We start from the raw sequence: 20784 nt of genomic DNA, 5'->3' as shown, positions 1-20784 counted from the left end.
TCCAAAGAATATGCAGTAGCTCTCCAGATATCAAATGCATAATGTACATTACCGTGCAATTGTCATGCAAAAAGAGATGCCATTCCATTTGGGAGATTATGATATTTTACAATGCCAGCTATTCTGGACAAATTTGCTTCACTGCCATTACTCAACTTTTGGCATGATTAATTTAAATTGGCTATTTGAAGTAAATCCTAACTAAAAGGCCAACCTCTGTATTTTTGTCATTCCCAGAACTATTGTATTTTACAGAGGAGGTGAAATTTGCATGTTACATGTGTCCTTCTCTCCAGTTCTCAGTACTATAAACATTTAATTTGCCAGATTTCCTTTTTGGATTGTGCTCCTGAGTCAAACTGAACCCATTTTTTTGTTAATAACACATAAACCTCCACGGTGAAGTCAGAGCTTGGAGAAGAGAGCTGGAAACTACAGTTGTTTATCAACCCAACAGACATTCATCATCTTAATTTCATGACTCATCCAGATCTCTGGTGTTTGTAGCATTAAAAGAGGAGTCCACGTTTATGTGTGGATATCTGCTGCGTACTAAGCATTGGATTGTGGTGCGGTTCAAATGACCCAGGAAGTTTTCAGAAATATCATAAAAGTAATGGAAACCTGGACTGTGCGTATTCGGTGTTTTGAGCAAGATGTTAGAGCAGTGTGTTCTTGACTCTCACTTTATGGCACAGTTTGGTGTCAACAAATCTGACATGGATTTGTTGCTGCTACCTTTTATTTCTCTCCTCCCATTTATAAATATTACTTGAATTTGCACAGATAAAAATACATGATGATTTCACTTCCAACAGTAACTCTGCACTCTGCACACAAAGTTAACTTTTTGTCTGAACTCTTATGGTAAAGCCTCATTACAGAGAACTACTGTCTGTCAAATAAAAGTGGGTGAATGCAGATTTTAGAAATGAGAGGTATTGGTGCAGCCATTGAAGAAGTTTTCCTTCCATAACCCTCAATATAATTTTGATTATAAATTACTTAAAAGGAACATATCTAAACCCTGATTAAAAATCTGATTAAAACACATCTTGAGAAACAACTGACAGCTGCACTACCTCATTCAATGAGTGCAAGTCTTTGGAGCATTTCATCTTTTTCCACCTGTGACAGTTTTAATCTGATGTTCTCTGGTCAGTACAGAATGCTTTTATCATCCGCGAGCATCGTCAGTTCGTCACTAACCGTTCACTACTGTTTCTAATTTATGTCAGGTTAATGATTCATGTTGTTGATATGCATTCTTCCCATTTGGTAAGTAACTGTCTGTTCTTCACCCCCGTTTTTCCTCAAAATGGATTTTATTCAACTGACGCAAACTATCCCTGAGACGATCCTATTGGTACACAAAAGCCTACCCACTGCCAAAGCTGTGATCCCTCTACAGGGCTCCAAGAATGAGAGTTTGTGTCAGCTTTTCTTTCCCTGACACTGCAGAGGGAAGCCTTGGCAACAACCTGACTAACTTCAGGCGCAAGACACTGCTTGCCAGCAAAGTGAAAGCATCCAAAGTATCTATTTTAGAAGTCATTTTCATGTTCTTTTTTGTGTCACATTGCAGACATAACTGGGAGGCTCATTTTGATTGATCGATTTGGCAAGTTTTGATTACAGTTTTAGTCAAAAGGCTGTAGTCCAAATATTAAAGATATGTATGCGTGTGTGGAATTATTTCTTTGGGAAAAAAAACAATGACATTCAGGGGTGGGGGGGGGGGGGGGGTAAAGCTATGGAAGCCATTGCTATAAGCTATTGAAAATATTTTTGGTTTCTTTATCATCATAACCTTATCCCTCCAGTGTAAAACAACTCACTTCCCTCCATCGCTCTTCCCGAAAGTGAATAAGCCCCCCCCCCACTATAGCAGCCTCTGTGTGCGAGCGCGGATAAGACAATTACGCCATCGGAAGATAATTATATAACTCTGTCTCTTAACAACTGGCTGCAAACGGTTCATACCCAAAAGAGTTTGATTGACAGGCTCTCTATATAAGAGGAGGGAGGTGGGTGCTTCAGTCACTGTTGTGCCTAAAGTCCTGCGGACTGTGGATGCAGTGAACCAGAGTGGACTTTACGCTTTGTACGCACGAGGTGTACAGGAGATACCACTTCTCTTTCATTAATCATCGGCTTTTTATTCTGATTTCAATTTTTTTATTTTATAGTTGTCGGATATCTGACTGTTTTGAAAAATATACACTGCATTCGTCAGGTAAGTTACACGGCACCATAGCCTATTTATCGTTGAATTTTTCCGTGTGGAGATAGGCTAGCAGGTATAAGGTACGAGAGAACTGTAGCTCAGCACTTAAGTAATTCATTATCTGATGACTGAAAACGCTTTTCGAAGCATTTTAGCGATTAACACGCATTAAAACAGAATCAGTATGTGATGCTGTAAGCAGCATATTGTATCTGAAAAGCTGGATTGTTTGTCTATTGTGTCATTATTTGAATTATTCACCGTGAGGATTAAGTGAAACAAATGTAATCAATTTGAGATGGATCGATGATGTCGAAAAAAGACTAGAAGGACATAAAAACTAATTTAAAAATCATTCCTGTTGTTTTGTTTTTTAAAGGAGATATGATACTCAGGAGAAGTCTCTTCTTGCTGCTCTTATCTTGTCATTTTCTCCACGCATTACCTCAAGGTAAGTGGAAAACTTGTAAATGATTCTAATGCTGACTAATAATAAAATTGATGAATAATAAAGGTTATTGACTAGATTTGTATTATTGATCTTGAAACTAAATGCTAGAAGCCCCACTAACTTCAAGTGCAATCAGTGAAGTTTTTAAATCCTCTAAACATTTTGCTAATTGTTTGCCTTGTTCTTTTTTTTTAAATACCTATTTTATTTAAAGAAAAATAGAGCTCATAGACTCTTATTCTTTCGCCCTGAAGTAACTGTTCATTTGTATTTCCTCTGCTTTGATTTTTAGATGGTGAGCAAGAGGACGAGACGTCATTCGACTTGTTTGAAATCACCCACATCACTCGCAAGACTCTGGGGGCCAAACAGTTTCGGGGCCAAAACTCAGATGCCCCTGCCTACCGCTTCATCCGCTTTGACCACCTGCCCCCAGTGAGCTCCCCCATATTAAAACAAATACTACGTCAGATCCAAAACAATGAGGGCTTTGTGTTTGTGGCCAGCATGCGCCAGGACCGTGCCTCACGGGGCACCCTGATTGGTTTGGAGGGTCCCGATGGCCGGCGGCAGTTTGAGATTGTGTCCAATGGGCGGGCCAACACTCTGGACCTGGTATACTGGGTGGACGGCTCCCAAAATGTGGTTTCCTTTGAGGATGTGGACCTGTCTGACTCCCAGTGGAAGAATATCACACTTCATGTTCATGGGGAAAATGCAAACCTGTTTGTGGGCTGCAGCCTGATAGACAGCTTCATCCTGGATGAGCCTTTCTACGAGCACCTGAAGGCTGAGGGAAGCCGCATGTATGTTGCAAAGGGATCCATTCGGGAGAACCACTTCAGGGTAAGACAGAGACTATGGATTATGGGTAGGACAAGGATTTACCAGCATCTGGAAACTTAAGTCTTTCACCTTCAGTCCTTTTGTGACTTTTGTGAGTTTATTGGCCCTACAATATTGTGTCACCTCTGATGATTTACAAGAAACTGTGGTCTTAACTAAACTTTCAATAAAAGCTCAGTTTAAACAACAGTTTCCGGAATTAGAGACAAGCATACTTCCTCTTCAAAGTGCAGCAGAGTGGCTCAGTGTTTCTCTGGTCTTCCTGTGTAGAGAGGACAAATTTAGACTCTAAATTGCCCCTTGTGTGTAAAATTGAGTGTGACAAGGTCAAGAGTGAAGTATCTGTCTGTTTCCCAATGCATACTTGAATAAGAGCAAGTGGGTATAGACGAAGGATGTATGTCTGTTCTAAAATATGCCAAAGTAACCACAGTACGTAATAGACACTTATTTTCTTTCCAATCAGGGCCTTCTGCAGAATGTACGTTTTATCTTTGACACCACAGTGGAAGATGTCCTGCTGAGCAGAGACTGCGAGGTCCCTAAACAAGGTAGGGAGCGGAGTTTTTTTGTGGTTGTCTTTAAGGTATTTAAACCAGCATTCTCCCAAGGTTTCCCACCATACTCGAGCAGTAGGAACTATTTCTATTTGTGTGATTTTCATGAGCCAAACAATGAGTCAAAATAATTATATTTGCTAACTGTTCAAGCCCGATACCTTACAGATGTGATTTGGAAACTCTTTCACATGCAATCCTCCAAAGTCTGGTATCTGTGTTTTGTTAAGCATCAACCACAGCAACTTTCCAAACCAAACAGTTGAGCATTCTCAGTTGAGCTTTTTTGGGGGGTCTTTTTTTCTTTCTTTTTTTTTCTTTTTTTTTAAGTGGGTTAAGAAACTTGCTGAATTGATATGTGGCAGGATGTCGTCCCCCCCATAACTTCACGTTTACGGAAACAGCAGTGTCGATGCAGTGGCTTAAGGTCGAGCAGTGTGTCTGCGTGGTGAACAAAAGGAGATACACATGCTTACATTTATTTCCATTGGCAGTAGGCTCGGGATAATGCCCTGGGAAAGAAAATAGAAAAGAGAAAGTGAATGCTATACTGCAGACTTGGGAGCTTCCACTTCCAGCTGCACACACAAACACACACACACACACAAACACACACAACATGAAGTCATGAATTGGCATATTGGGTTGCTTTTCTCAGCTGAAGCTTTGCTTGCATGAGGAATGGTACCTTTTGATCCTCATCAGGGCTCACACAAAGAACGGCTGCAACTAAAAAGATACAAGTACCTGGGTAAATATGTCCGTGATCATTCTTTACATCAAAGCTAAAGGGTCACCAGATCTGGAAACTGTCTTTGGTTTACTGTGACAAAGCAAATATATTTGTGGTGTGCATGTTTGTGCGTGACAGAGGGCTTTCTGAGCATTTCCGTTGCCACAAGCAGTGTTAAAGTCCAGATGAATGAGTTTATTTGTTTAACAGATGTAACTAAGGCCTGGATGTTTTCTGCATGCTGGACGGTACTAGTCAAGGTTCTGCCCTGGTAGCAATTCTAATGCCACAAAAGTCACTCATATACCCACACAAACCACGCTCATGTTGGACATTAATGAGCAGAATTAAAACTACCCAAGCTTTTTGCTCTTTTTTAATTGACTTCTATCTGCTTTGAGAAAATAAGGGAATGTCTATCAGTGAGAGAAGAATGTGTAAATGCTTTTACAGACGAGCTTGCGCGCGTCCACACACAGCATGAAGCCCTCCTGAGATTTGAATGAATCCAGCAGACTGAAAGGGAAAGAAAACACAACACTGGCTACAGTGGGACATCATTTCGACAACTACTTGATTTAGAGTCCCTCAGTCTGCTATTAATCTTCACCAATTTACATAGCAAGATCCAAACCAGTTGCAGATATGTGCTTTGTTTGGCTGAGTGACAGGCATTCCATGGAGCTTTGATATGTATCTTGTGTGGGGGGTTTTCGGCATCACACATCCATAAGCTCATCATCATATCACAGAAGGTTAGTGGTTTTAGACTCAAACTGGGGAAATAAACTGAGGGAGTACTCACGATTTCATACTGTATAAGATGTAGAAAGATGCTCTTTCCTGCTCTGTGAATATATTTTTGCCTGTCTATTTTGTATAAAGATCGCACCTGGCAGACATGTTACTCTTGGCTCACGCAGGACTTCCTGCTTCAGATTTTCAGATTGTGCAAAGAAGACTCAACATTTAGGCTTTTAGACAACTCTGTGGTTGAAAATAGCATTCCCTTTCATACTATGTGCTGGAGGAGAAGAATTTCTAGCATTAGTAATGACTACTAAATGCTGCTCAAGGGATTTTCCCACACTTTGGACTTTAGTGTGCTGACATCTAGACAAGGGTATCTTTAGTGACTGTGCTACAGATCCGATGGAAGGACAAGACCATGAGCTTCACAGGCTGCTTGTAAATCCATCTGTGTGGTCACTCTAGTCTGTTAAGTTCATAGTGGAAGTGTCCACATATCTAAAAGGTTGTGGAGATTTATGACAACGATGTGGTTTCTCACCGCTCCAGGAACACCCTGTTTTCTACCATACCTTCCCCTCCCATTCTCCCACAGCCAAACCGGCTGTCATCTCTGGTGGAAAGACTTACCGTCACCATTTCAAACATACATTTGTCAAATCAAACAAACACAATGACTAAACATCTGTTTTTGGTATACAATAAACATTGTAATCACTGCATTTATGTGATCTTTTTACCGGCAACAGGAAAACAGGAAATCACTCTGTATCCTGATCAGAGTCCTTGTATTTCAATCATCATATCTCTCAAATGTGTTTTCCATCACCAGTGTCGCTTGTTCATTTGCTCGCTTGTTCATTCACCCTGATGTATCTTCTTTTGCCCCTCCAGATGATGCCAATATTGTGAGCGAGAGCACAGAAATTGTGGATGTGAGTCCCTCGATCACTACAAACATTATCGGTCAGCAGACAGACGATGTGGGCGCAGACATGTGTGAGCGCTCCTGCGAGGAACTCAGCACCATGTTCCAGGAGCTCAAAGGCCTGCGTGTCGTCGTCAGCAATCTTATTGATGGCTTGCAAAAAGTGGTAAGTAGTAGCAGTGACATGGTGTAAATTATTTGTTTTAGACAAGCTACTGCCTGTTTTGCTGTGCTCTACAAGCACAATTTCAGTGGTGAATGTGAAATTATCAAAATCAGCTTTTGTGTGAGAGAAGAAATTCAATCCTCGGTGTGGCAGCCGGAATGTTAGAGGTTTGAATTAGGTTACTAGGTTTCCTACATTGCTTTGAAATCAAATAGTAAGTAGCTTCAGGACTGTTTATAGAGTCGCCGGTGATGGCTGAACCCGTTTGACTCCTGCTATCTGTGGCAGCGTGAGCCAGACAGATTTTATGACATGTTACATGGGGATATAGGAAGTGTTCCCCTGGCAGCGATGGGGTCCAGTCTAATGTCTGGCTGTGTTTAAAAAGCTCATGTGTTTCCTCTGGGAGCCTCCCAGCAATAATAGTCTGCATGAACCTTGGGAACAAAAAAAAGACCGTCTGGGATGAGAAGGGTCCCTGAGGCTCTTCCAGACCGAGTGGTGTCTTAGATTCTAGTGCTGCACACGGCTGCCTCCCTTTTCCAACGGGAGGATTTACACACACTCTTACACACAAACCTTTGGCAGTAGTCTGACAGCTCCCAAGTGTTCAGGAATCCAGCCAGAGATCCCCATGGTCTCCAATTGGGTTGGAGTTTACAATGTGCATAACTAAGTATTCTTTTTCAATGGGCTATTTTCCTAGAAGCATCATACATATACAGAGAAGTAGTTAGCCGTTCGAAGTAATGAGAATCACATTTTGAAATGAATATTTTACCATTAATACAATGCAGTAGCTTTTTGTGTAGATGTACTTTTTTGAGTTCATTTAAAAATCAACCATTCTTCCTCCTGGTCCATTTAAGTTTTCTCTGAGTCTCTTTTCTCTCATGAGGCGATCTGAAAGAATGATGTCTCATAATGATATGAAGGTTTCCACCTCAGAGCTTTAATTTCGGAGAGGAACAGATAGGTTCATGGAAAGAATGCCAGGAGGCTATATTTGGCCCTTCATCATTATAATAAGTATTCTGTGGTTGTGTTTCTCAGAGAGTGATTTTTGTGATTTACATAAGTAGTCTTACTTCTTTAAAAGTAATAATTAAGTGAGAAACAGTACTTCTACTGGAGCAGCGTGTACTATTCTTCTTTCCACCTGGTGAAAAAAATCTCACATGTGCTCTCTTACTAGAATCAGCTTGTCAGCAGGTGTATAGTTTCACATGCTTCCTGGAATGCAGTCTACCTTTATCATGAGTGTGACCTAATCATTTCTGACTGATCTCCTTTCTGACTGCAAATCTGTCTGTTGTTGTATGTTAAGACAGAGGAGAACACAGTCATGAAGGAGGCCCTTGGGAGGATGAAGAACACTAAAGAGAAAAACATGTGCTGGCAGGATGGCCGCCTCTTTGACGATAAGGAAGACTGGGTTGTAGACAGCTGCACCAAATGTACCTGCCAGGTAGTGCCAAATCAAATGGAGATATGGACATCTTTACTGTGGATATGAATGACCCTGATACATGTCTAATATTCATTGATGGCAGGAGTCCAAGATTGTTTGTCACCAAATTACATGCCCTCCAGTGGCCTGTGCCATCCCGTCATTTATTGACGGCGAATGCTGCCCCGTGTGTATGCGTAAGTACACATGCAGTTTTATGCATGCATGCTCTTTTTAATTAATAGTACAATATGCCGTAAAAACAATATTCCACGCGTATTAGATTTTAGTACCATAGGAATATTGCAGCCAGTTTGTCTTTGTGAGCGAACCACATATTTATTGGTCTCAATATATGACATTCAGAGTGGCTATTGTGGGTTTTTCAGATGAGGTCATGTGATAAACAGGCTTACATAAAGCATAAAAACAGTGCAGTGATCCTTTGTTAGTACTTTTATTATTCTGTTTTAACATGAGGAGAAATAAGGAATACAATGTTGACTTTGAGCTTTTACTTCTTCTTTCAGCTAAAGACAGTGAGGATGGCTGGTCCCCCTGGTCAGAGTGGACAGAGTGCACTGTCACCTGCGGGACAGGAACTCAGCAGAGGGGTCGGTCATGTGATGCAACTAGCAACCCCTGCACCGGACCTTCCATCCAGACCCGCAAGTGCAGCCTGGGAAAATGCGACAGCCGTGGTGAGGATATTTTTTTTCATTTAAATAAATGGCATCCAGTAGTAACCCCCCTTAGTGCAGTGATGATAGTGCAGTGATCTTGATCAACTATTCATCATCATCATTGCCTCAACTACACAATAATCTAAAACAAATAGAAGTATGACATATGGCAGGGAGGTACATGATGGAGTTGTGGAAAAACTGAGATGAGATCTCCCAAAGTGCAAAAGACAGAGTTCATACCTCTATGAATCTGTTGAAAATGGATCCATCTGAGTGAGGCTGAATCCCAGTGAAAAGCAGTATTGTATGGTCTGGTTGCAGGGTGTGCCCAGTCAGATTTTATTCCAAATGAATCACTGGTTGAGAGGGTGTTCCACAGTACAATGACTCACCACCGCCTGCCATGCAAAAATATAAAATATTAATGAGTTTGATCATTTGATATACTTTATATGAGGTTGATGCCAAAACTGAAGAATTGTTTGTTTGATAAATTGAGGGATTAGCATGTGCTATTGCTTGCAGCTCACGTTACACTGCATCTGTGTGAGTGACTGAATCAGTCTAACCACTGGAGGATAGTTTACCCACAATGACATAAATACTGGCGCAGGCGTCTCAGAACATCTTTGAAAGTGAGCCATCGTCGCCAGCATCACATAATGTTTACTTGTAGAAAATGTGGTAGCCATTTTTCTCTGCTTTTGCAAATTATACATGTCTGTAACTATTTGATTGGGTGGAAATCTAGAGGATAATACGTGACATGTGTTTTTGGGATCTCTGCCTGATATGTTTGATGTTGGATTCCCAGTTCGCCAGGACGGAGGTTGGAGTTTGTGGTCGCCGTGGTCGTCCTGCTCAGTGACCTGTGGAGAAGGACAGATCACCAGGATACGGCACTGCAATGCTCCCATGCCACAACTGGGGGGTAAAGACTGCGAGGGAAGTGGGAGAGAAACTCAGCGCTGCACTGCCAAACCCTGTCCCAGTGAGTATTCCACCCTGTTAGGGGAACACTCAAAAACAACATCTCCATTACAGCAGCATCCGTGTGGAATAACCAGACTTTCTTGTGCATCATGGCTTCCCTGAGGCAACATTCCCCATGTGTTCTAGACTGGCCTCCTGTCTGTCTTTCAGGAAATGTTGACTCAAATCAGTATGTTTTCACTTGTAGTATTAAGTTCCAGGCTTCTGACTCTCTGGCTTCTTTTCAGATTTCAGACTTTAAATGTTAGAAACAAAGACTTGAAAGCTTTGTGGAATGAAATTCTTTTAGTACTGAACATCTATCTCTGTACCTGTTTAGTTGATGGCGGTTGGGGTCCTTGGTCTCCATGGGCAACCTGTTCAGCAACATGCGGAGGGGGAGTCAAAAGTCGAGCGAGGGTATGCAACAGCCCTCAACCTCAGTACGGCGGCAAAAATTGTATCGGGGAGGCCAACGACAGTGACAGCTGTAACACAAAAGACTGTCCTATAGGTGAGCAACAGTCACTCTACATCATGTTTTTAACAAGCAACAAGCTCTAGGAATGTCGGTCAGTCGGTTGGTCAGTTGGTTAGTTGGTCGGTCCACAAGTTTGGTCCGGAATAAAATATCTAAAAAAAAGACTGGATAGATTGCAATGAAATGTGTTCAAACATTCATGCTCCCAAGGGTGAATTCTACAGACTTTAGTGAACCTATGACTTTTCCTTTAGTGGCATTTGTGGTTTTCGTCAAAAGCTTTGACCAAAAGTAATGATATTCCCATCATCTTCAGCGGTTCTTTGTGCTAAGAGCAAATCTTAACATGTTAAAGAAAGAATTCAATATTTTTGTTAAACATTTTATCTCTAAGCATCAACTTGAGATGAATACCGATACAAATTGAAGTGGAATCATTTGGAGACACACCATACAGATATCTCCAGCGATGTTTCAATACATTTTCCTTGTTTGTACCCATACTTCATCTAAATCCCTTGCAGATGGCTGTCTGTCTAACCCATGCTTTGGGGGAGTGGATTGCAACAGCTCTCCAGATGGATCCTGGGAGTGTGGCCCATGCCCTGCTGGTTTCCGTGGAAACGGTACCCACTGTGAAGACATCAATGAGGTGAAAGTTCCTGTTTTTCTCATGTGCATGAACCAGACGTGTATTTAAGACCTCATTCTTGTAATTATTTGTCTGCATTTTACTGATTTTACTTTTCATTCCCTCCTCCAGTGTGACATGGTGTCTGATGTTTGCTACAAAGTGAGTGGAATGCAGCGCTGCGTCAACACCGATCCAGGTTTCCACTGCCGGCCCTGTCCGAAGCGCTACAAGGGCAACCAGCCTTTCGGTATGGGTGTGGAGGCTGCCAAAAAGAACAAACAGGTGCGTTTTAAAGTTGCTCTCATTGCCAATAACAGACCACTGTTTGGATGCCATTCAAACAGAGGTAGCTTTTAAGTGAGAACAAAATGCAGTAAAGAAAAGGATACAATGTGGGAATTTAGCTCCCTGCTAGGTTTTCAAAAGCAGTGTGGATTGATCCAAATTTATGAATGATGGAAGCAGCAGCTTGGGTGATATATAAGCCTTACTCATGCTGTCAGAGTGTTTACACAGTGTTGGAGGGGAGGCCACCATATATGAATGTGCCTCACCTTGACCCAGTATTAGCAACTAGAGGGATAGGGAGGAAAGTTGGGCAACTCTTAACAACAAACATATGTTACACATCTCTGTTACATTCATTATAAGATCAGAGGCAGACGGAAACTGTATTTTACCATATATGTTGAACAGATCAGTGCTTCTATTCAAGCTAAGAGATGTGGAGCTTTTTTTTTAACTCTGGCTCTACCTACTAGATCTTTATAACAGCTCAGTATTTCCACTCCTGTCATAACTGCTAAATTGTAGCTGTATCACAGGTAATACAACATGCCATTTATGACACATTAGTTATTTGATTAGTACACATTGTTCTGCTCCCTTGAGATCACTGAATTTACAGACTCCCTGGAAAACTGAAAAACCTGCCGTGCCACTCTGCCTGGCCCTTGCATAACATCTCTCGTGGACTATTTTTTTCTTTGGCCTTTTCCAGCTGCTTGTCTTTGATATGATGCCCCAATTTCACTAATTGATTTGGGGGAAAGGGGAATTGTCTCATCGCTGGCATTAAGGGGGTTCCATTTCACAGTTTTGATCAAAGGCCTGTTCTTGCTGTCACTCTCTCCTCTATGAGCTCATGGAGTGGCATCCGCACTGCAGTTATGTTCATCCTCTGGTAATGAGTGGCAGCTGTGAATACCTTGTGCCGCAAAAGAGGAAACAGTGGGTTGTTGTGGGATGTATGATGCATTAGGTAGGATTTCAAAAAATCAACTGTGCCCAGAAGTGCCCTGCACTTTGACTTTGACAACAACAAATATAAGCATATACAAAGACTTATGAAAAGGGCATGGAGGGCCATCTTTTTTTTTCTGGCAGATCACATCCAGTACCCTTGATGTTGGATGTGGTCAGTGAAAAAATCTCATAATACAGTTCCACCTTCCCTGTTTTTTCTTTAGTTGTGTGAGCCAGAGAACCCATGCAAGGACAAGACCCACAATTGTCACAAATATGCCGAATGTATCTACATCAGCCACTTCAGTGACCCTATGTACAAGTGTGAGTGTAGGACCGGTTACGCTGGAGATGGCTTCATTTGTGGAGAAGACTCTGACTTGGATGGTTGGCCCAATCAGAACCTTGTGTGTGGTGCCAATGCCACATATCACTGCAAGAAGGTATTTTGTTAAATTCTGTCACCCTATTTGATGAAGCCTATCCGCAGTGATAATAAACTATTGCCTACTATTGTTTTACTATTGTATCTGTAAAAATGTCCCGTACTATTTCAGGATAACTGCCCAAGCCTTCCCAACTCTGGACAAGAAGACTTTGACAAGGACGGCCAAGGAGATGCTTGTGACAAGGATGATGACAATGATGGAATTCTAGATGAGAGGGTAGGAGAGTTTTTTAACACATTTCACTCTATGATCAGATTGATGTTACACAAAGAATTCCCTAACAACTACATGCTTTCTGTCACAGGACAACTGTCCCCTCCTATACAATCCTCGCCAGTTTGACTTTGACAAGGATGAAGTTGGCGACCGCTGCGACAACTGTCCCTATGAACACAACCCTGCTCAAATAGACACCGACCACAACGGCGAAGGGGACGCCTGCGCAGTGGACATTGATGGGGATGGTAAAATAGCTAAGCCTAAACAGATAAATGACTGTAATGAATCCATCTAGCTATTACGTATATTAAACATTAAATTCTCATCAACTGCCCTTTTTCCTTAGACATTATGAATGAGAGCGACAACTGCCCCTATGTGTACAACACTGATCAGAAGGACACTGACATGGACGGAGTTGGTGACCATTGTGACAACTGTCCATTGTTGCACAACCCTGACCAGGTGACCACAGTGCATTTCATGACACATTCCAGTGCAACAGGAAGTGCAGGAAGTGTCAACCTCTGTCTGTATTTATCCAACAGACCGACGTAGACAATGACCTGGTTGGAGATCAGTGTGACAATAACCACGACATTGATGAAGACGGCCATCAGAACAACCTGGACAACTGTCCCTATGTGGCCAACTCCAATCAGGCTGACCATGACAAGGATGGCAAAGGAGACGCATGTGACTATGATGATGATGATGATGGTGTCCCTGACGACAAGGACAACTGCAGGCTGACACCCAATGCAGACCAGATAGACGCTGATGGTGAGAATGAAACATTCAAAAGGTTGAAAGGTTGCTGGGTCTGGTGCGTGCCTTGTACTTTCTATCCATGTGTAAATCCAGCTGATTATGTTTTGTGTGTTTGTCCAGTGGTGTACTTAGTTTAATGCTGAAATGCCAATACAAAGGGTACTGAAATGTTCCTACTCAACTACAAATTACTTGTGTTTGTATTTGCCTGAGTCAAAGGTAGCTAAACATTCTCAGACCAAAGTTACAAAGTTGCACTAGTATCATTGGGCTGTGTGCTATCACAAGACTGGCGAAGTAACTAGATGGTGTTTGATGCACCTATAACTTTTTTATTGCCAATTTTCTAATGCAATGTTTATGGATAACCAAAACATTTTTGTAATATGTAGTTTTGGTCTTTGGTCAAAATATAAAGTACACAAAAACAACTTTTACATAAAGATAGAGTATGTATATTGAGATTGAAAGTTCTTTTAACAAAATAATCTCACCGAAAGGTCCACTCAGTAGCCGTTGGAGCTTTCGACTGTATCATGAGCTTCCTCAGCAGATTGGGTTACCCAGTTGTCATGGAATTGTAGACGCTCAGATTTCCCATTTTTCTGAGCACTGAAAGGACTTCTTGTTTGTGTTGCCTTAAAATTTGAGATTAAGAGTTCATTCTTCACCTTGGAAACAGCAGTTGACGAAATTAATAACGTTAACTAATAAGTTACTATTGAATTACCATTAGTTCAGTACCATAATTAATCTCACATGACCAGTTTATGACACCCGCCAGCTCACATTAAGTCATGTGAGAGACCTATTGCGACTGTAACTGAATTTAACAGTCTGGTGATTAATCATCTAGAGTTTATAGATTTATAGCTTATATTTAATTTCATTACATTAGTTTATAGCCATTTTTTCTGTCTCTCTGCCATGGACTCCATGCACTCAGACTTTGTACTCATTACTCATTGATATTCACATTTACCTTCAGTATACTGTCTCCCACATGTTTTCACAGTCAGCAATTAGCTCCACTGCTGCAGGTGTGAAATATGGTGGCTTTGGAAAAAGTCAACGGCCGGCTTGGCACAAGCGATGTCATTCTGCATGACTTCAGTTAGCCGCCCAGGAGGTCGCACGCCAGGCTGTGAAGTTTTTATTACCTTTAGGCTTTGCTTGTGATTAATCCACAGAACCATATTTAAGTAGGGTTACCTGGAGTTTGTACCGCTGTATGTAACTGGAAACAGACTGCGAAGCAGGTAGGCCCTGGACACCGACGCTTTCACAGCTCGTCAGTGTTTATTTGATGGGATCGTTTTAGCCCCTTGTGCAATAACAAAGATGACGACAATAAAACAGCTAGCTACTTCCACACAGTGGCCATCATTAGTCCTTACCACTGTGAGCTCCTGGCCTACGGTCTGGCTTTAATAGACTTCAGGCTTCAGATGGTTACAAATTAGTACAAGTTGTCATAGCATGAAAAGATGGCTGTTTTGCCTTAGTAGAGCTGGCAAATATATTAAAGTCAATTTTCTGGGAGGAACTGCTATTTTCCCCATTCATTTTTAATATTATCTTGGAAGAGCTCCTCAGTACTCCCTTCAGTGGGATTTTTATTATAATTTTTCATATTAGCTGCCATCTATGGAAAAATAGGAAAAATGTAGCTACAATTATTGAAATCTGATTTAAATTAGGTCAAACCAATGTATTTTATATCTTTTTTTCACAGGCGATGGAAGAGGGGATGCCTGCAAAGATGACTTTGACAATGACAATATCCCAGATATTCTCGATGTGTGTCCGGAGAACAATGCCATCAGTATCACAGACTTCAGGAAGTTCCAGATGGTCCACTTGGATCCTAAGGGAACCACTCAAATTGATCCCAACTGGGTGGTCCGACACCAGGGCAAAGAGCTGGTTCAGACTGCCAATTCTGACCCTGGCATTGCAGTCGGTGAGTAACACAAATATGTTTACTCTCGAACAACTGTTTCAAATTAATTTTAAAGATTTGAAACTCCATTTGATTGCGCAGAGCCCTGAGATTTAGAATTCCCTTTCTTTTACTCCATCACAGGTTTTGATGAGTTCAACGCTGTGGACTTCAGTGGAACGATGTACGTGAACACAGACAGAGACGATGACTATGCAGGCTTTGTGTTTGGCTACCAGTCGAGTGGGCGCTTTTATGTAGTGATGTGGAAGCAGATCACACAGACTTACTGGGAGGACAAGCCCTCCAAGGCCTTCGGCATCTCTGGCGTTTCACTCAAAGTCGTCAACTCGACTACTGGCACTGGAGAAAACCTCAGGAATGCTTTGTGGCACACGGGCAACACTCCTGGACAGGTGGGCTGCAATCTAAATGCTATTTGGTCTGTTTTAAAGACTGAAGCAGTATTAAGTGTTGCTAACTATTTCACATAGGTGCGGACTCTGTGGCATGACCCCAAAAATATTGGTTGGAAGGATTACACAGCTTACAGGTGGCATCTCATCCACAGACCGAAGACTGGTTTTATAAGGTAATAAATTAAACTTGTAATAACAGGAACACCTGTTGTTTTTCTGTCTCAATGATAGGAAACTTTGATTGCAGTTCTCCAAAGACCTACATTATTTTGGTCATTTCATAAAATCACTCATATCAATCACTACTGCAGCTTTTCCGTAGTTTGTGTAGTGACGGATAGTGAAACTGTACATTAGTAAGCATCTTAATCTCAACACACTAAGAAGTTTATGTCTGTCCTGTAATTTTCAGGGTTGTGGTCTATGAAGGTAAACAAATCATGGCCGACTCAGGACCAGTTTATGACAAGACGTTTGCCGGAGGAAGGTTAGGCTTGTTTGTCTTCTCGCAAGAGCTGGTGTTCTTCTCCGACCTCAAGTATGAATGCAGAGGTTAGTACAAACACTTTGATTACTACTAAGTTCTAACATTAGATGTGTCCGTGTCCTTGTAGAAATAATGACGTGTGTGTGTGTATGTGTGTGCATGTATGATTTTAAATTTCAAAAACAGAAACCACATGGGACAACTAAGACACTTGTCTGCTAAAACTCATGCACCTACGTTAATGCATTACAGGATACCTTATACCAAAAGATTCACGTGAAAATAGTTCATCAATCTAGCAAAGATTTTTTTTGACCCCAACCTTTGCAGAATGATAGGAATTGGAATATATGTTTAGGATATGTAAACGTCAATGTAGAATTATTTTTGATTTGTTTAATTAGTGTTATGCAACTGTAGGATATTGCAACCAAAATGCACTGAATGCTTTTGGTTCAACGGTCAGATACAAATTATTCTTAATTAACAACATGGAATGATTCACACTGTAATACACGTTTGTTCTTTGTCCTCTGTTCACGACTCAATTTATTCCATAGAGTATGAGTAAATTATAGATTAGGACTGCGATGAAGCACTTCAGGCATTATACGTAAATGCAAGCAATTGTACATATAGATGTTTAGAATGGGTATTGACGTGTATGTGCATTTAATGTGGGCATGTATATGATCCACATATGTCGATGAATATTGTACAAATACCAGAAAAGGGGAGAAAACCTCCTCCATCTTTGAACAATGTTAAACCTTCAACATCTTTTTCAAACCTCAGATAAGCTGGAGTTTCCAACTGTGTTCAAAAGGTAATGATGAGCGGGGTTTTGTGTTCTGTGTTGTTTGAAGCCAAAACAATTGTCACGCTATGTTTCTGCTTGTCAGCTTGCCCATCTACAATGCCCCAGATGCATTGTGAAAGACCTTGTGTTGGTCCAAGGACTTCTGATCTTCTGTTGAGTGCTAAACAGTGGAAAATGAGCCTGCAGCCTTTTCACAATCACAGCCGCAGACGCTGAAGACACGCTTTTTTCTGACGCACACAGTGCACATGTTGTTGCTGCACTTTGGCACTTTGACTGTGTGAATCTCGTTGAGTGTCCTAGTTTTGATTATTAATGTGGTGGTAATGGAAGCTGTTTTCTCAATCTTTCCACAGATAACTGAATCAAGTCTGACAGAAAAAATACATCAGAGGGCAAAAGACAAGAATCTCTCAAAGTAAACATCACGTCATCACTAAATCCATTTCAAAGTAAATGAGGATTTCCATACTTCTGCACGCTTTGCCTTGATCCATCCAATGGAGAGGAAACCATGGCCGATTTCAGTTTTCCTGTTGACTTATACATTTCTTGAGATGGTAATGAAATAAATTTTGAGAGTTTTTTTGTTTTTTTTGAAAAGCAGATTACCTGATTATACCAAGTGTACCTACATTTTAAAGGATTAATTGTACAACCACTTACACGCTGTATGCTTTCCTACCTGTCGTTCTCTATCTTTAATAATTTCGGCTTTGGGACTAAGATGCTCATTCGTGGCCAATCACACAGTGTCTGACAAACATAAACTGTAACAAAAGCATAATCATTTAGCTGTCAAGTCCATTATTATTTCTCCTCATTATTTTCATCCTGAATATGTGTGTTTTTATTTTTTCTGGAGAATGATTTAAATAAGCCATTTTAGTAAATGCCAAAGATGTTTATACTAATTCTGTATTATAATTCCTTTTTGTAAATTATTTATGCTCTGCTTGTTTGGTTTGTTTGCATTTTTGAGTTTGTAAATATTTATTTATTTGTTTACACTGACAAAGCGCATAATTGTATATCACAAACATCAAGATAACACATTATAGTATTGCAAGATTTGTAATGTTGACATGCATATCCTTAACTTGTTAGTTATTTAAATATTACACATAAACTGTAGCGTAAAGCTTTGGAGAGGATAAACATCAGCTGCTTTTAAGTAATCACATACATAGTTACAGCACGTGTTTATGTATGTGATAGTAGCTGCCAGAGGGAGTTAGTTCTGGTAATATGTACATGTTACAAAAAGCCACTGTTTATTTTCTTTGCTGTCCAGACAGGGCCTCGCTGTCCTCAAAGTGATATATCACTTTGGTACACGTGGAACATTTTTCAGTGCTTTTTCTCTACGAGGAGCTTATGACTGGTCAGTCACTAAAAGTGGCTGCAAGTTGGGTTACTGCCACTGCAGCAAACACTCTTTCCTTACATGGTATTGAAACACTTTCTAGCTGCAACACGTCTACAAAAAAAAATGTTAGATCAAGGTTTTAACATAAGTTACGGTAGTTAAAGGTAGTTAAATACATATGATTGCAGTTTAAGTGGCTGATAAGATCTAATGTTGTGTATCAAGCACCAAATTCATTTCACATCAACAGCAGAGAGTTTGAGGTTCAGAAGTCGTGAAGATCAAATACTGTAAAAATATTTTATACAAATTACTTTTTCATTCATATGTTAGTCACAAGTATCACTTATGGATGTTGTGAAACTTAACAGCGTTGGTTAAAATGGAATCAGATCAAGGTCTCTAAAACAACGTGTGACTGTGTGACTGTATAGTGTGGATCGAGGACGTATTACTGTACACCTTGTTGTCGTTAGTCTGTATACCAGCCATGTGCTTCCGTGTTTGGTTTCCATTTTGTTAATTTTTTTGAGAGTTTGCAATGGCAAATGCACAAAATGTAAATTTATTTTATACTTGTGTTGTTAGATTTACATTTTCTACAAACAGTGTAAGATTGTTCTGTTTCATAAATAAATCTCTTGTACACCATTTTGTTGATTATATACAGTACATGTGGACTGACAGACCATAATAATTACTGTCATATTGAAATAATGCTGTTTAACCAACACAAACAGTATGAAATATGAGCTAAATACATTTTTAAGATTAATGCTAGTGTTCATTTGTATTTGTTATTGTTAAAAAATTCCATAAAAAGACCAAATCCAGGTTATGTGTGATACAGTCTCACAATACTTTCTGACGTCCTTATTTTGTATCTGGCACCTCAGCCCCAAACTAAGTTGTTAACTACTGACGATGTAAATCTTGTCGTTTTCTTTTTTCTATTTTTAAAATTGTAAAAGTTGAATAATCTTGTTAAACAGCTGGTCACCGTAGTGTTTAGCAAATGTTACTCAAACAGCAGAACATTATACATTTGTCAGGGACTATTTTCAGTGGTGGACTGATCCACGTTTGGTGCTCTAGTAAGTATTTACGGCAGCAGGACGGTATTTTTGTGGATTGAAAATAAACTACAGTGACACATTCATGATAATGAGGTCACATGTCACCCATTACAACTGTGGCTGATGTGTTTTTAATAGTTATTGAACGATGAAACTATGGCACATAGAAATATGATCAGGCTTTGGATATGCATACCATACTTGTTAGTAGAATCAATTCATTGTTGTTTTTGGTCTTTTTTATAGAATTTATATAACTTATAGAATAAAAAAATATCAATTGTTAACCATAATTTTTAGTTGAAAATCTACTGCAATCACAATCTTTGTTCATCTTGCTGACATGACCTTTATAGATCTCAGCACTAAATATATGTGAAAACATAACCTGTTGGTTTATTGACTGTTAACACTTATCTTATCCGTGTCTGGGATGGACTTTATCTAGGATATTAACATGCAACAGATAAGGGAATATTAACAGTCAATATACTGTAAAAGTCTACGTCTTTTTTTAGCTTAAAATGAAGTCAGTCTCCCACCACTACAAGTCCACTTCCTCAAATACTCTTCATAATCAAATAAAATGTGGAAAATGTCATTACCTCAGCTGAGGTCTATGTAGCATTGAGTTTGCAGAATTCTATGGTTAAGAGAGATACATTTGACTGTAGTTGTCACCAGGCCATCTGTCTCACTGTGCGGCAACCAAGGAGTGAAGGGGTTAAGTAAATGATGGTGAGGCCAGGAAAAAATGTGCTACTAGGGAAAATGGGGAAGTCAAAACCTTGCTCTCGTAGCTCAGTGGCAGATTTGGGTTGAGGATCTTGGAATAGTCCACGTGGCGCACACCAAAGATTGGCTATATGGGTTTGGCACTGGTGGCTGGTTTCAAGCCCAGAGCACGTTCCAGGGTGGTTCATACAACTTTGCCAGAGTATGTCAATGTGTGACACAGTAAACCAGCATTTTCTGCTGAGGCTTTTATTTAGCAACCAGCAAGCATTTCAAAAGGATGAATAACATCAAGCAAACTGGCTGCAATAAACTGAAAGAGCATCAAGAAAAGTTTCCTTTCAGGGGTGGTTTCGAACAAAAAGTGTCAC

The 20784-nt window shown here is 40.4% G+C and overlaps 1 protein-coding gene across 2 annotated transcripts; it reads left to right on the top strand.

Annotated features, from left to right (window-relative positions):
• Positions 1 to 2013: 2013 nt before the first annotated feature.
• On the top strand, positions 2014 to 19436 carry thbs2a (thrombospondin 2a). Of its 2 annotated transcripts, XM_068724240.1 has the most exons (23): positions 2014 to 2236; positions 2607 to 2678; positions 2971 to 3524; positions 3991 to 4075; positions 6459 to 6658; positions 7986 to 8126; positions 8212 to 8305; positions 8639 to 8809; positions 9609 to 9785; positions 10107 to 10280; positions 10772 to 10899; positions 11011 to 11163; positions 12351 to 12569; positions 12684 to 12791; positions 12880 to 13039; positions 13141 to 13259; positions 13343 to 13577; positions 15301 to 15528; positions 15652 to 15923; positions 16002 to 16099; positions 16339 to 16478; positions 17209 to 17239; positions 17590 to 19436. In XM_068724240.1, exons 2-23 carry the CDS (start codon positions 2612 to 2614, stop codon positions 17591 to 17593), a joined length of 3558 nt encoding a protein of 1185 aa, XP_068580341.1. In that variant the 5' UTR covers positions 2014 to 2236; positions 2607 to 2611; the 3' UTR covers positions 17594 to 19436. The 2 variants fall into 2 exon arrangements, with proteins under 2 accessions (XP_068580341.1, XP_068580351.1); XM_068724250.1 differs by lacking the exon at positions 17209 to 17239.
• The last annotated feature ends 1348 nt before the right edge of the window (positions 19437 to 20784 follow it).

This window comes from Cebidichthys violaceus, unplaced genomic scaffold (assembly GCF_023349555.1).
Source record: "Cebidichthys violaceus isolate CVI_PGR_0920_01 unplaced genomic scaffold, fCebVio1.0.p SCAF_10, whole genome shotgun sequence".
Classification (NCBI taxonomy): Eukaryota; Metazoa; Chordata; class Actinopteri; order Perciformes; family Stichaeidae; genus Cebidichthys; species Cebidichthys violaceus.
The sequence above is the reverse complement of the archived record's forward strand: the minus strand, read 5'-3'. Positions and strand labels throughout refer to the sequence as shown.

Bases quoted from the DNA above. Each gene is read 5' to 3' on its own strand.
- thbs2a (XM_068724240.1), top strand. From the start codon at position 2,612: ATGATACTCAGGAGAAGTCTCTTCTTGCTGCTCTTATCTTGTCATTTT. The intron at 3,525-3,990 runs GTAAGACAGAGA...CTTTCCAATCAG, and splicing joins TTCGGGAGAACCACTTCAGG to GGCCTTCTGCAGAATGTACG. The intron at 11,164-12,350 runs GTGCGTTTTAAA...TTTTTTCTTTAG, and splicing joins CTGCCAAAAAGAACAAACAG to TTGTGTGAGCCAGAGAACCC.